General features: G+C 35.7%; 1 protein-coding gene across 4 annotated transcripts in view; it reads right to left on the bottom strand.

Annotated features, from left to right (window-relative positions):
* Window positions 1-598: 598 nt before the first annotated feature.
* IL7 (interleukin 7) overlaps window positions 599-14513 on the bottom strand; it is a 48800-nt gene continuing 34885 nt past the window's right edge. For 2 of the 4 annotated variants that reach the window (XM_008514569.2, XM_008514568.2), the window contains 4 exons: window positions 7395-7475; window positions 6220-6351; window positions 3959-4012; window positions 599-1645 (listed from right to left, as the gene is read on the bottom strand). In XM_008514569.2, the coding sequence (XP_008512791.2) occupies window positions 1526-1645; window positions 3959-4012; window positions 6220-6351; window positions 7395-7475 (387 nt within the window). In that variant the 3' untranslated portion in view covers window positions 599-1525. The remainder of the gene's footprint in view (window positions 1646-3958; window positions 4013-6219; window positions 6352-7394; window positions 7476-14513) is intronic. The other 2 variants (XM_070630402.1, XM_070630401.1) reach the window with 1 other exon arrangement.

The following is a 14513-nucleotide window of genomic DNA, read 5'->3' as shown; positions in this document are numbered from 1 at the left end:
AGTTATAATGAAAACCAAACAGAAAACATATTTGACTCAAAGCCTCATTAATGAGGCAGTCTGAATTCTATACAATTGTCTGTACAATTCTATACAGCTATCTGAAAGTCCATAAGAGGTGGGGAGAGTGAGAAAAAGGTGGACAGACAGACATGAACCGAGAGGAAGGTCTTACCACCACACATGGAGGGTGGCTCCTGAGCATCATCTGTAGGTCAAGTAAAGCCAGGTGGGAGTGAGCTGTGAAGGAGCCTGAAGGATGTGAGTTCAGCAAACTGCAAACTCATGGCTGTTTGAGGACTCTCGCCTCGCTAGAATAGTGTTTTCATTTCCCTTTAAAAGTAAGTGAAGACTGTCGGCAGATCTTTCTAAACTGGGCCTGGTATATACAAAAGCTTCTTGTAAAAGACTAAAATTTAACACAGAAAGTGAATTAGTGTTCCTGTTCTTACACAGTTTTAGGGTTCTGGTCTCATGCACGTTCTTGGTAATAAGGTATTAAAGGTCATTTATTCAATGAAAGTGAGAGATCAAATAGTGATGGAAGATTAAAAATCTTGAAAGTCTTGTTGAGATCCATTAAGTGAATCTGACAGTGTTAATACATAGTCATTTATTATAAGAGAAGAAAGGTTATCCAAAATAAGCGATTTGTTTGTAATACTATATGAAAATATTTTTATATACAGATAATAGTGTCAAAATTAAATATACACATTTCATTAATTAAAAGGCCAACATATATTATTCTCTTAAAAATATACTTACCGAATTGCAAACTCATTTAGACAAGTTTTATTATACATAAATGACAAAAGTAACTCAGTACTACTGTTTAGCATCCTTAGAACAGCTGACTTTCTGTTTTGCGAAATTATTCTTTATTTTCATTTTAAAACATTTGCTATACCATTTATTGTAGGCACTGCGTTATACATTCATGTGAATTACATCTCTTGATATCTCTCTTAAGTATCTTGGACTCCTTTATGCTGCTCCTTCTGTAAGCTATATGACTCTTGTTCTCATGGGCATTATCCATTTCTCACTGTTAATTCTGAGATTTCCAGCACAGAAGACAATTTCCAGTCTCGTTGCGGTACACTGATGCATAGTGGGCCGTAAAGTTATTTTGATAATAAAGCAATGTTAATTTTTAATTCTTGTAACCTTTATATACTTCATAGATTTTATATATCTTCTGAACTTTTTAAACAGGTTTAAAAAGTGCTGTCGCAAGTAACATCTTACATGGATAGTCTTACAAAAATCAGCACAGAATTAATACCGATTGGTATATGTCCGCACATATATGGAATAGTTGTTGATCGCAGCATTGTTTCCATTGTTTACACCCATCTTCTAGTATTACAGTATGGATTTCTCAATTGCTCTAATCCGTTTTTACCAGGATGCATTCAGTAACCTCTAGAAGGCATTCTACCCTGAAAAATTGCATGAGCAGATAGATTCTTGGAGGATACAACTGAAGTTTATCTGTTTTTATGTTGCCACTCCATATTTTTCAGTGTTCTTTAGCGTCCCTCAAAATTTTATTCCAACAAGTTTTTATCTTTTGTAGTAGTATCTTTAGGAAACACAAGTCATTCTGTTTTTTCTGTTCCTTTAAAGATTTATTCTCTTCCTAGAGAAATATGTAAAAGAAGTTTTAAGTTCACATTTTTATAAAAACACACATTTAAAAATATTCAATCTTTAATTTCTATCATGTTAGGTTATAATGAAAATTTGATGTAATGAAAAAGAAGAATCTTGCATAATATGTATATATTTTTTTGAGGAATATTGGCCCTGAGATAACATCCACCCCCAATCCTCCTGTTTTTTTGCGGAGTAGCATCTGTGCCCATCTTCCTCTATTTTGTATGTGGGATGCCTGCCACAGCATGGCTTGACAAGCAGTGTGTTGGTCTGTGCCTGAGATCCGGGCCGGCGAACCCCAGGCCACCGCTGAAGCAGAGTGCACGAACTTACTGCTGTGCCACCAGGCCGGCCCCCATAATATTTTTTTAAACTACAGTTTCTAACTATAATTGGGATAATTGATGTGTAGGCAATTCAGTTTTGTGATTTAAGATTTAGGATAAATTAGAGAGCTCTGTCAGGTGGCTGCCATTTTCACCACTGCAACAGTGGACATAACAATGCTTTTTAAACTTTTGTAGGAAAGATATTTGTACATTACTCAACTGAGTTTTTTTAATATGGAAAAAATGTATTTTTTGTGCAAGGAATAGTTAACACTGAAAATATTTGGAGTATTTTGGCGAAGATGATTAATAAGGATCTACCCGATTGGACCTTGTGCCCTAAGCTCCACCCCAACACTCTGGTCTTTGCTAGAGTATGAAAGACGCCTGCCTCATAAGCTAGTTTTCAGTGCCTGAGGGGAAATCCTAAAAAGGGCTATCTGTACAACCGCCAGAGAGTGGAGACAGAGATTCCTCACGTGGAATAGCCAGAGAAGGGAGTACCTCTGCCTATACTCAGTTATAGTCCTGTGAGCCCCTGGGCAGTGGGAATACAACAGAGTAGGGTAATTCTTCATTTAGATAGCAACCAATTATCGGGTGTTTTCTACATCAGATATGCTCAATGCTTTACATACATTATTTCATGTTATCTGCTTAATAACTATGAAATTCATGACTTTACCTCCTTTCACAGATGAGGAAACTGAGCTGCAAAGAGGATAAATAAGCTGCCACAGTCACATGTCAAGAAAATATAATGACTGGGTCTTGAGCTCGTCTATCTTGTTTTTAGTGTAATCACAAATTTGGATCTCTTTTAGTTATATATTTAGTAACACTAACACATAGCCTTTATATAATACACTTAAAAGATTAGACAACAGATTTCAAAGATAAATATGAAGACGAATTTCTCATATTCTCTTTAATGAGGGTCCCAGGATATCATTAAACAAGACAAATTGAAGTTGATGTGACAAAGCAGATTTGAAATACGTAGATGAGAAAATTTCATGACTTTTCCTGACCAAGATTGAACATTTATTAAAAAGACAAAAACAAAGAACCATGATTTTAGCTCTGGGAATACAGAGGTTATCTCCCTTTTATAAACATTTTTTCCAAATTTTCTTAGCCAGAAGCCCTCAATACATGTTGTTCATTTATTCATTTCAACTCTTCCACTTTAGGTGGAATAAAGGTTTCCTGCATCCCAAGGTTGCAAACTCACCCTGCTTCTCTAAGAGGAGTAAGGATTTCCATGCTGCCATATATATATCGGTCAAATAACATTATAATAATAATGGAAATGTGAAAGAAGAACCCGTCATCCTCATGAAACAGGTGTCTTCATTTTCCCTTGTCCCATCCTAATTAATATTTATAGCATTTTAATATTTAATAAGATTTAATTAAATATTGTGGCTTTTTCATTCATAAATATTTTCTATATTGCTATATAATTTTGTGCAATAATGTATGTGTATAAATTTATAAATACAGAATATTCACATACTACTATACATATATAGTATACATTGTACACTCTACACTAGTAAAATAGGTATAAAAGGGGTTCTCATTTTTAATTTGTATTTCTTTACTAACAAGGATGGCTTTTTTCTTCATCTACTTGGTTTCTAGTTTATTTTCTCTACTATAAATAGTTTATTCATGTCTTTTGTCTATTATCAATTATCAGTGTTTTAATTTTGTTGCTTTTGCAAAAAAAAATCAATGCTCTGATACTTTCCCTAGCTGTTTTTATTTTAAAGTAGCGTCTTTTAAGAATTTAGTTCCAAGCGATCCACTTTCTAGGGGATATCTCCCTTCTCCTTTTATTAACATTATAATGAATATTTTCAAAATCAACCATAAAGAAGAAAATAATTCAAAGAGAAACATTAAAGAATTAAGTTGAGTAAAAAGCTGGTAAAGAAAGAAAATTATACAGTCACTCTCACCAAATTCTTAGTGGGTTGGGCTTCACCTAGAGAAGGTGGTTTTCTTCCTTTACCCTTAAAAACAAAGTCACATTTACAATATTGAATATTAATCCTTTACTGCTCCTCCCAATAATGTGATTGCTAATTTTCATATTACTCTCAGCCCATCTAAGCTCTTGGAGAATCTACTTTAAATTCTTCTTTGTTAGTGGGGCAGAATACTAATTTCATTTAGAAACAGAATATCGGGGAAAGGGAAGCAGCAAAGGAAGTGAGTCTTGTGAATACTCTGGATCCATAATTTTGCAGGTATGCCCAGAACTGTGTTAATGGCTATGAGGTATAAAAAACTAACATATAAGGGTATACTAGCAGAGACAAAACCAGAATTTTAATCAACATGAAAATAAAGTTAGCATTAAATTGTTAAATTCTGACCATAAATTTTACTAAGCTTTACCCATCAGAAGCACAATGAAATGAGCAACAGTGAAAGCTTGTAGCATGCTTGACTCATGAAGAAAATGTAATATAGCTGACCGTCTTTAACATCTTGCCTTATCATTTCAAGAAAAAGGTGGACTGTATGAGGTTGGTTAATTTTTTAACATAATTTTGTGTTTGTGTGTGTGTGTGAGGAAGATTCGCCCTGAGCTAACATCTGTGCCAATCTTCCTCTATTTTGTATGTGGGATGCCTCCACAGCATGGCTTGATGAGCAGTGTGTAGGTCTGTGCCCAGGATCCGAACCCATGAACCCCATGCTGCTGAAGCGGAGAGCCCAAACTTAACCACTATGCCACTGGGCTGGTCCCCAACATAATTTTATTTAATTTCAAGATTTAAATTATTTGTATATTTTCTTTCTCTACCATTAGTCGGCTTTGGAACATGGTGATCCATGCAAATCTCAGCACATGAGAGGAGGAATTGCAAATGTAGAGCATACCTAAAACCCTTACCCATTCCAAGGCCAAGAGGTAATATCACTAGTTTGTTCTGTGATCTTTTCAGTTGAGCCCTGACTTGAGGCTTATACCCAACATAGTGTTTCCAACAGTCACTACTAAGCAGTTGGATGTGTAAGCACCATGAAATCTATCTGCCATTCCTGCATTAGACAGTACTTTGAAATCACTATAACTAAGAATTAAGAGCTGGTAGGCTGGAGCATGAATTCTTTATGAATCTTGAGCTTAGCCTTGAAGGATGCATAGAACAGGATAGACCAGATTTATAGAAAAGAGAACAGTAGAAGTTCCATATAAGGGACTTAAATAAGGGACCAAATTGGAAATAAGCTTGGCAAATCCAGGACACCGAGAGGAGACCAGCTTATCAAGTAGATAACATAATGATGGATAAAGTGGCCCAATTTATATCATCTCTACTTTCATCACTGTCAGTAGGGCTGAAAGACAATCTTACCATCTTACCATTTTACCTTCTGTGGGCAACAATTGGTATTTAAAAAATAAAAACACACAACCCTTTTTGTATCATAAAAATTTAAAAAAATTCTCTTAAAAAATCATAAGAAACCTTTTGGCTTTGTGTGGCAGCTGGTAAAATTTCTGAAGGGGGGTAACAGTAATAATAATGATATAACATTTATTGAACCTTTCTAGTACTAAGCACTTAACATGAATTATGCCATTTAACTTTTTCAACATCCTATAATGTAGATGCTATATTTTTCTCCATTTTGCAGATGAAAAAACTTTGTCTAGTCTCAAGATAATATCTTCCAAATTTTATTTTGTTGTTTATATTTCATATCTGCTAGCAGAGAAATAGGGAAAATTAGCCCTATATTTTTGAAAATTATTGAAGCAAAAAAGTAGAAAATTGTTGGACATATATATGCCCAGTTTTAACACAGAAAGATGTTTGTTAAATATGTTTGATTAGCTGTTTTATTGGCTATGAGTTCTTATAAATGTGTGCATCTATGAATTAAAATTATTGTTTTAGACATAAAAATTTACCATTTTCCACCCAACTTATCACACTAGCCTCCTTGAAAGTTCTTATGACAATGAAATATGCATTCATTTATATTTACTCGCTTTTCCTAAACTATTTGGCCCAGCCAAGAGATGAGTCGGTACTTTCAAACCTGAGGCCTTCCTCCTCTAGAGTTGAGTAAATGCATCTCACTTTAAGTATCATAAGCTCTTAAAATGCTGTGACAACGGGTATGACTATTAGAGAATGATAGGATGCTATTCACGAGAGTAGTTTACATTTTCATTCGAAGTAAACAGTCCTCAGCTTACCTTGGTGGTGCAGTTCAACAGCTTTAATGTGCCCTGTGAAACTCTTGCTAAGTGGAGATTGAAATCCTCACTGATATTCATTTTAAGAAATTGCCTCATCTTGCGAGCAGCACGATTTAAAAACAGAGGTTCCTATTACAGAAAAACAATCAGAAGGGCGGTGGTTCAAATAAAATATTAAGAAATGATAAACTTTCTTAAGGAGCCTAAAGCCAGAGCTGTATTGTAAATAATGCCCCACCTCCACCCCAGCTTTCTATTCCAGTTAATCACATGACTGACAGGTAACTAGACTGAAACTGTCTAGCTTCCAGGTGACAGCTTGACATGCCTAGAATTGGCTTAATAATTATCTGACTTTTTAAAGTCTCTTTTCTCCATTATATGTGTGTGATCTTATTGCTTAAGGGTGAATATATGACAAGTTTATTCCATTTTAAACAAGATAGCCAAAGGAGAGTATTTTTGGAAACAACATAACAGAAGGTATGTGTGGTTTTTCTCTTTGTTACTACTTCGCACCTTTTGAGCTATGGATGAATAGCTGGCAATAAGAAAATAAGGGGCCATATTCACCTAAAACAAGTTTTTCTGATATTTAAGGTAGGACATTAAAAAAAAAGTTAACTCAGCTATTGTAAGTTTAAAAAAGACTATTGAATAGCATACTAGTTTCTGTAGAAAGAAATGACACAAACGTTTACTGGAAGTTTTGTAAATTGTAATATTATGCCAACTAGAAGTGGTAGTGGTTTGAAGATAAGAAAATATTGGAAGAAAAAATTTCAAAATGCCTACAAATAAATTATGCCCATGACTTATGTTTGTGTGTGCAAGCAGTCACTCTAGCAAGCAATTTTTCTGCCAAAAAATTTCAGAAATAAGAGATATGTGTCTTTAAATTCAGCAGTTCTTCTGGTATTTTCAAAATGGAAAATGAAACGCTAAAATAGAAAAGAGTATTTGTCAAATAAGCATAGGGCTATTTATAAAATAAAAGCATAAATGAAGACCATAGTATAACTTAATGGATCAGTGGGAATTGTCTGACTAGAACCAAAGGAATATGTTATTGATATAATCAATATAATTATCTAACAGAGATACAAAAAAAAAACTATGCCTCTATGAAATCAAGCTCGAATGACATTTAGACTCCAAATAATTATCATTACCTTATTATCATCACATGAATGTTTTTTAAAAAAGTTAGATTCATTATTCAGGCAATTGCTATCAATTTCTATCATGCTGTCCTGTAATAAATAATATAAAATAATATGTTAAACTGGGGACTTTTCTAGTATGTAGTAATTATAAAAATAACAATGTTATAATACTTGGTATTCATATGTACATTTTAAGGAAAATAAGTTTAGCCTGGCTCAGCTGACTAGGCATGAAGAATAGCTTTCTATAATTGAATCGTAAACAAATATATATGCAAACCCTCACATATTTAGAGCTCCCCCCAGACTCCATAATTTAACCACAGAAATCACTGAGAGACTCTGGCTCATCTGGGAAAATAAAAGTACCTATTTTAGAAGTGACACTATATAGACAAAATCCTATAAGTTTTGAAATCATGAAGTTGAGAAGCATTTAAGAGGTTATTTGGTCCAATTTCCTGCTACTCTCAAACAGCAACAAAGGGAATTTACATCAGAAAGAAGGGAAAACCTATTGACGGTGAAGGTAAAGCTGAAATTCATTCTACAGTATTGTTAGCCATCCAGTTTGTCTGGGACATTTGAGGTGGAATTTTGCAGAGAAACAATGGGATTGAATGTGTGTGTATTGTGATGTAGGAGCGGGAAGGCAAACTGGTACGTGCTCATTTTTCATTTCTAAGGAACGCAGTATTAGAAGGTGGGGATTACCTGAATCGAGAACTTAGTTGACATATTAGGATGTGGACTCTCTTATGCACAGGGTTAGACTAGCTCTGTCCAGCATCCTAGCAGTTCCATGCTATCAGAACTTCTAGAAGGACTTCAAGTAATTTAGCCTATATGTTGTCACCAAAGAAACAGGATAAAAAGTGGAGTAATGGTGGCATTTAGTCATGGGCTTCTAATCTTCATCTGCCTCTCAGAAAAGTGTGCATTACTCTTGTCACCTGTGAAAAGCATAAATGGTCTCTGGGTTTATCCTGACTTTAAATGTACACACTACCCTTTTTACCTGCAGGAATTAGTGTCTGAACACGTAAACATTCACTTAACCATTCAACACTTACTACGGGCCAATGTGCAAAGTCCTCTGTCAAGCCCTATGGGGAAACAAGGATAAGAAAACACAGTCCCAGTTTCTTGTGCTGTTTTATATAAAGGGTGGATGCTGCATCCCTTGGAAAATTTACATTATTTCTTTTTTTTTTTCTTTTTCTTTTTTTTTTCTTTAAAGATTGGCACCTGGGCTAACAACTGTTGCCAATCTTTTTTTTTGTTTTCTGCTTTATCTCCCCAAACCTCCCCTGTACACAGTTGTATATCTTAGTCGCATGTCCTTTCTAGTTGTGGGATGTGGGACACTGCCTCAACGTGGCCTGACAAGCAGTGCCATGTCTGTGCCCAGGATCCGAACCCTGGGCCGCCACAGCAGAGTGCGCGAACTTAACCACTGGGCCACGGAGCCGGCCCCTACATCATTTCTTATCTTTGGAAAAGTATGCTTTTGTAAACAGGAAATTTGTTAGTGTCAACCACCCCAGTCATACTGCAAATATCTCAAGTGCAAACAGATATATTTTCTGTAAGTATCCTCATGTTGCCACATTATACACATTCCCGAAAAATCATGGAGAACTAATATTTGCCTATTAAAGAATTTTCCTATTGACTTCCATTTAACCCCAAGAGGGATAATAAATCATACATACATTTCTCTTTGATAAAATATGCATTTATTTTTTGCCATGCCATCCTTCAAAAAAAAAAATGACAACTCTGCAGCTAATCTGTATGGTATTTTCCAATTTACCAAAAATATGGTATGAAAACATGCCACAGAATTAGTACCCATTTCTTGGAGCATTTTAACAAATTGCGTGACACATGAATATCTGAAAAGCTGTATTCGTTAAACTGTTGCTCCAAGTATTTAACAAAACTCATTTTTGGCAAATACAGAAAGGTAATGTTATACCAGAGACTTGTTTGCCAAATGTTTATTACAGTATATAAAGATGTTATTATACACTTACAGGGTTGACTCCTATAAAAGGCACATTTATTATTGACTAGTTGACTTGAGTGCATTTTATGAATCAATTTAACATAAGTGTACATGAATGCCAATTACAGTTGCTTTCTGAAATTCTTTTCATTCAAGCCCTATGAGAAGGATGGCTCAGATTAAGATTTATAGAAGCAGGGAGTTGGAAAGAACCTTATGTACCCATCTTTTGACTTAAATAGTAGACTTACTCTACCAATAGCAGTTTCTTATAGGCATCTTGAAATCTTTGAAGATTTCTTCATATTTATTATGAATATGGAAAATAACGAGAAAAAAAGCCAAGATCGCATAGACTTGGAACTGCAATATTTTCCAATATTAAACATTATGTTTATAAGCTGTTCCTAAAATACATAATGCCCTTTCAACTTGTAAATTTACATCTTCTTTCATTTCAGCATAGTTTTCTTCTATCTTTTAATTTTTTTCTATTGCATTTGTAATGGTCTCTTCTTCAAAAACACTAATAGATTTTCTATTTCACTTTTTCTTTCTTTTTTTTTTCTTTATTTTGTTTTATTTTTTTCGGATGTACATCATATTTCGAACACTAATTATAGTGCATCCCCTCACATGTGACCCTAATCACCCCTTTTGCCCTCCCCCCTGCCCCCTTCCCCAATGGTAACCACCAGTCCAATCTCCAATGCTATGTATTTTGGGGTTTTTTTGGTCGTTTTTATCTTCTACTTATGAGTGAGATCATATGGTATTTGACTTTCTCCCTCTGACGTATTTCACTCAGCATAATACCCTCAAGTTCCATCCATGTTGTCACAAATGGCTTGATTTCATCTTTTCTTATGGCTGAGTAGTAGTCCATCGTGTATAAATACCACATCTTCTTTATCCATTCGTCCCTTGATGGGCACCTAGGTTGCTTCCAAGTCTTGGCTATTGTGTATAATGCCGCAATGAACATAGGGGTGCAAGTATCTTTATGCCTTTGTGTTTTCAAGTTCTTTGGATAAATACCCAGCAGTGGAATAGCTGGATCATATGGTAGATCTATCCTTAATTTTCTGAGGATACTCCAAACTGCTTTCCATAGTGGCTGCACCAGTTTGCACTGCCACCAGCAGTGAACAAGGGTTCCCTTCTCTCCACACCCTCTCCAACATTTGTTGTTTCCTGTCTTGTTAATTATAGCCATTCTGACTGGAGTGAGGTGATACCTCATTGTAGTTTTGATTTGCTTTTATATATTTATCTTTGATTTTTTAAAATTTCATTTTATGTGGCTTTTCTCCACCATGTCTTCCATGTGCCTGTTCTAATGGGGCACTCATTTCTGCATTTTATTTTATTCTCCATTTTTCCCCCTAAATCTAGACAGCTCGCTTTCATTCCTTCTATTATCTCTTCTCTGATACTGTATTATTTTTAGCTCTTTTTACTTTGGTTTCTTAGAGAATGTTAAGAAGAAGAATTTTGGCATTTTCTACTGCTTTCGTGGATAATTAACCTGTGATCTGAATTCTTCATTTTTCTTATGTATGTATTCATTTGACTATTTATTTGTTCATTCATTTGTTAATTTATTTTGGTAGTATCAATACATAGTGTTTCCTTTCTGATTTTCTGATGATTTTTTGGGAGGATGCTAAAATATATTAGATTATTGTTCAGCCAATATTCAACCCCTACCCCATGGGAGGAGTTATTAGTTTCCCAGGGCTGTAACCAAAGGTACCAAAAACTTGGTGGCTTGAAACAACAGAAGTTTATGCTTTCACAGTTCTGGGGACCGCAAGTCCCAAATCAAGGTGTCAGCTCAAGACTCTAGTGAAGAATCTGTGTGTGCCTCTTCTGTCATCTGGTGGCTGCCAGCATTCCTTGGAGTTCCTTGGATTGTGGCCACATAGCTCCAGTGTCTGCCTCCACCTTCACCTTACTTTCTTCTGTGTGTGTGTGTCAAGTCCTCCCTGCCTTTTCATATAAGGACACTGTGGTGGCATTTAGGGTCCATCTGGATAACCCAGAATAATATCACCATGTCCAAATCCTTTACATAATCACATCTGCAAAGAGTCCGTTTCCTTATAAATTTCCAGGCATTAGAACCTAATATCTTTGAGTGGCCTTAATTCAGCATACTATAGAGAAGTATTTCTCTGCCCACTGATGTTGAATTTGACCAGAAGACTTAGCTTTGGGTGGCAGATATTAGCAGGTTGGGCAAGAGCAGAGGCTTGAAAAGTACTTCCACAACTAAGCTTGGCCCCTTGCACTCTTGTCTTTCAAGCCTCTGGTAGCAGCTTGCGTTCATTATCTATTACTGCATAATAAATTATCACAAAACTTGGTGGCCTAAAACAAACGTTTATTATTGTACAGTTTCTTTGGGTCAGGGATTTGGGAGATTAACTGGGTACTTCTGCTCAGCATCTTCTATGATGCTGCAGTCAAGATGCTGGCCATGTCTGTAGTCACCTCAGGCTTGACTAGGACTAGAGGATTGATCCACTTTCAGGATGCCTCATTCACACAGCTATTGGCAAGAGGCCTCAGGTTCTCATCACAGGGGCATCTTCATAGACTTACTTGAGTGTTTTACAAGATGGCTGGCCTCCCCCCTAGCATGCAATTCAAAAGAACAAGGAGGAGGCCACAATGCCTTTTATGACCTAGTCTTGGAAGTCACACACAGCCACTTCCATCTTATTCTCTTGGTTCAGAGTGAATCACTAATTCCAGTCCACACTCAAGGGGAAGGGAATTAAGCTCCACCTCTTGAAAGCAGGAGTGTCAAAGAATTTGTAGACATATGTTAAAATGACTACACAACTGCTCCTCCATCCAGAGACCTAGAATGAAACATATGGAGACAATCGACCCCAACCAACTTGCATAAACACGAATCTGCAACAAATGCATATTGTTGTATGCCTTTGTGGCTGTTTGTTATGAAGTAAAAGCTGACTGATACAGAACTGTTGCTTTTTGGATTAATTAATTGTCCAAAAATAAAGTGGAAAGGGGCAAGGGTAATGAACTGGGGCGGCCAGCACCTTCAGTTCAAGTATTTTGCCTCAGAACACATTCTTACCCAATTGCTATATTCTCTGTCCTTTAGAATAGTTCCTTTAATTTTTTTATGGTTTTTCCTTCAAGAGAGAAGGTCAGTAAGGCTCACAGTGAATTTTCATGGTAACATTAGCTCTAATTGAACTAATGTCTAATTATTGCTGGTAAATGATTCTAGTCAGCAATGACATAACTGATTACTGTTTCTATTCTTCTATTCATTTCATAGGTCTGGTTCTAAGGATTGGGGTTTTGACATAGAAAAGAAAGATTCAGTCTCATGTCTTGCCATTCTTTGAAAATGAACTTGGTCCTTCCAGAAAGATTCTTCATTTCTGATCATCACTATCACAACCCATCCATGGCCCAAAGCCTTTGTATTACATAAAGACTCATTTGGAGGACCTTTTAAAAAGTGAGACTTAGTTTTAGTGAAATCTGTACTCTGTATGAAATTTGAAAAGGCATATATTGTTCTTGGAATCTTATTTCAACTGCTACAAATTTTGCCATGTGTCAGGTAGCTTAGCAGATTATAGTATGAACTGGTAGCTGATTCCTAGTTTAAATGAAAAGTCATTCGTTTATTCTTCAATCAAATACTTATTGAGCATCTACCATGTGCCATGAAAGCCTATACAAGAAGGATTTTATTTGGGAACTTCAGTGAAGACTTCCCTGAGAAAAGAACACTTCAACTGAGATCTAAAGCATGAGTGAACTAGAGAAAGCGGAAATAGAGGAGGATTCAAGATGTAGAAAATAGCATGTATGGCTGCATTTAAGTGGGAGGGAACAATGGCAGGTACGCTCCTGGAAAAAACAGAGCAAGGGAAAGCAGGTATATAGCTGAGAAAGCAAGAGAAATCACTGGTTTCACACGAAACCAGAGAGGATGGAAAAGACAAAATTATTCAGAGGCTGAAGAACATGTTAAAGAGCTTTGTCTTGATCTTAAAAGCAATGATGAAGGACTAAACACCTTTTTCAAAGATCATATTAATAGCAACATGGTGGAAGGGTTCAAGAAAGCATATGCTTGAATTTTGGGGGGGCTATTATGCTTGAGGTAATGGTTTCTTGGACTTCATAGTGGGAAAGAATGTAGAGATAGGTGAATAGATTTGAGAAATATTTAAGAAACAAATTTAACAGGATTTAAAAATTAATGTTAAGAGAGATTGACATCCAAGGATGATTCCTGGGTTTTCTGATGTGTGCAACAGAGCATACGGTGTTGCCATTTACTGAGATGGGAAATAGTAGAAGAAGTGGAGTGAGTAAATGACGTGTTTGGTTTTAAACGGAGGAAGTTTGAGTTGATGTTGAGAGATCCAAGAACAGATGTTAAATAGACACATACATAGGGGAGCCAGAGAGTTAGAAAGAAAAACAGTGGAATAGACTGTCTTAAGGAGGTGGTGGTCCATAGTGTAAAATGCCAACTAAAAGGTCAGGTAAGCTGAGTCTTGCACAAAATTTATCCACATAAACAAAACAAAATGAAAGTAGAAAAAGAGGCTGATAATAGATGGTAAAAATGTAATGATAGAAAATAAAATCAAGCAGATATTATGATACTTGTTTTGAGGTAATATTTTGCTTATAATAAAAACATCAAACAGATATGTGGAAGCATATTATTCAAATGTATATGCATATGCACACACATGAACATATGTGGGAGAAGCTCTCTTAATTGATCTCCATTTAACTGACTTGCTGGGTTGATCAGTACTCTCTATCCATCTAAACATATTGACTAGTACCCACAGTGCCCTGAACACTCCCAACTAGTAGTCTGGCTTCTGATATACTCAAGTATTTTTGTTCTCATGATTTGAGTGGCATATTTTCTAAGTCAATTCCTTAACACTAAGTTACACTTATTATTTAATTAGATCACTTAATTAAATACTATATAAACCAAAGAAATAGTAATATGAAAATAGAGTTGTTTGGAAGACTTCTGGGTTGCAGTCTGGCATATAAGGAGCTCAGAAGTCGCCACTCCATCATAACAA

The sequence above is a fragment of the Equus przewalskii genome, chromosome 8, assembly GCF_037783145.1.
Source record: "Equus przewalskii isolate Varuska chromosome 8, EquPr2, whole genome shotgun sequence".
Classification (NCBI taxonomy): Eukaryota; Metazoa; Chordata; class Mammalia; order Perissodactyla; family Equidae; genus Equus; species Equus przewalskii.
Note: the sequence above shows the minus strand (reverse complement) of the source record. Positions and strands in the feature narration are given on the sequence as shown.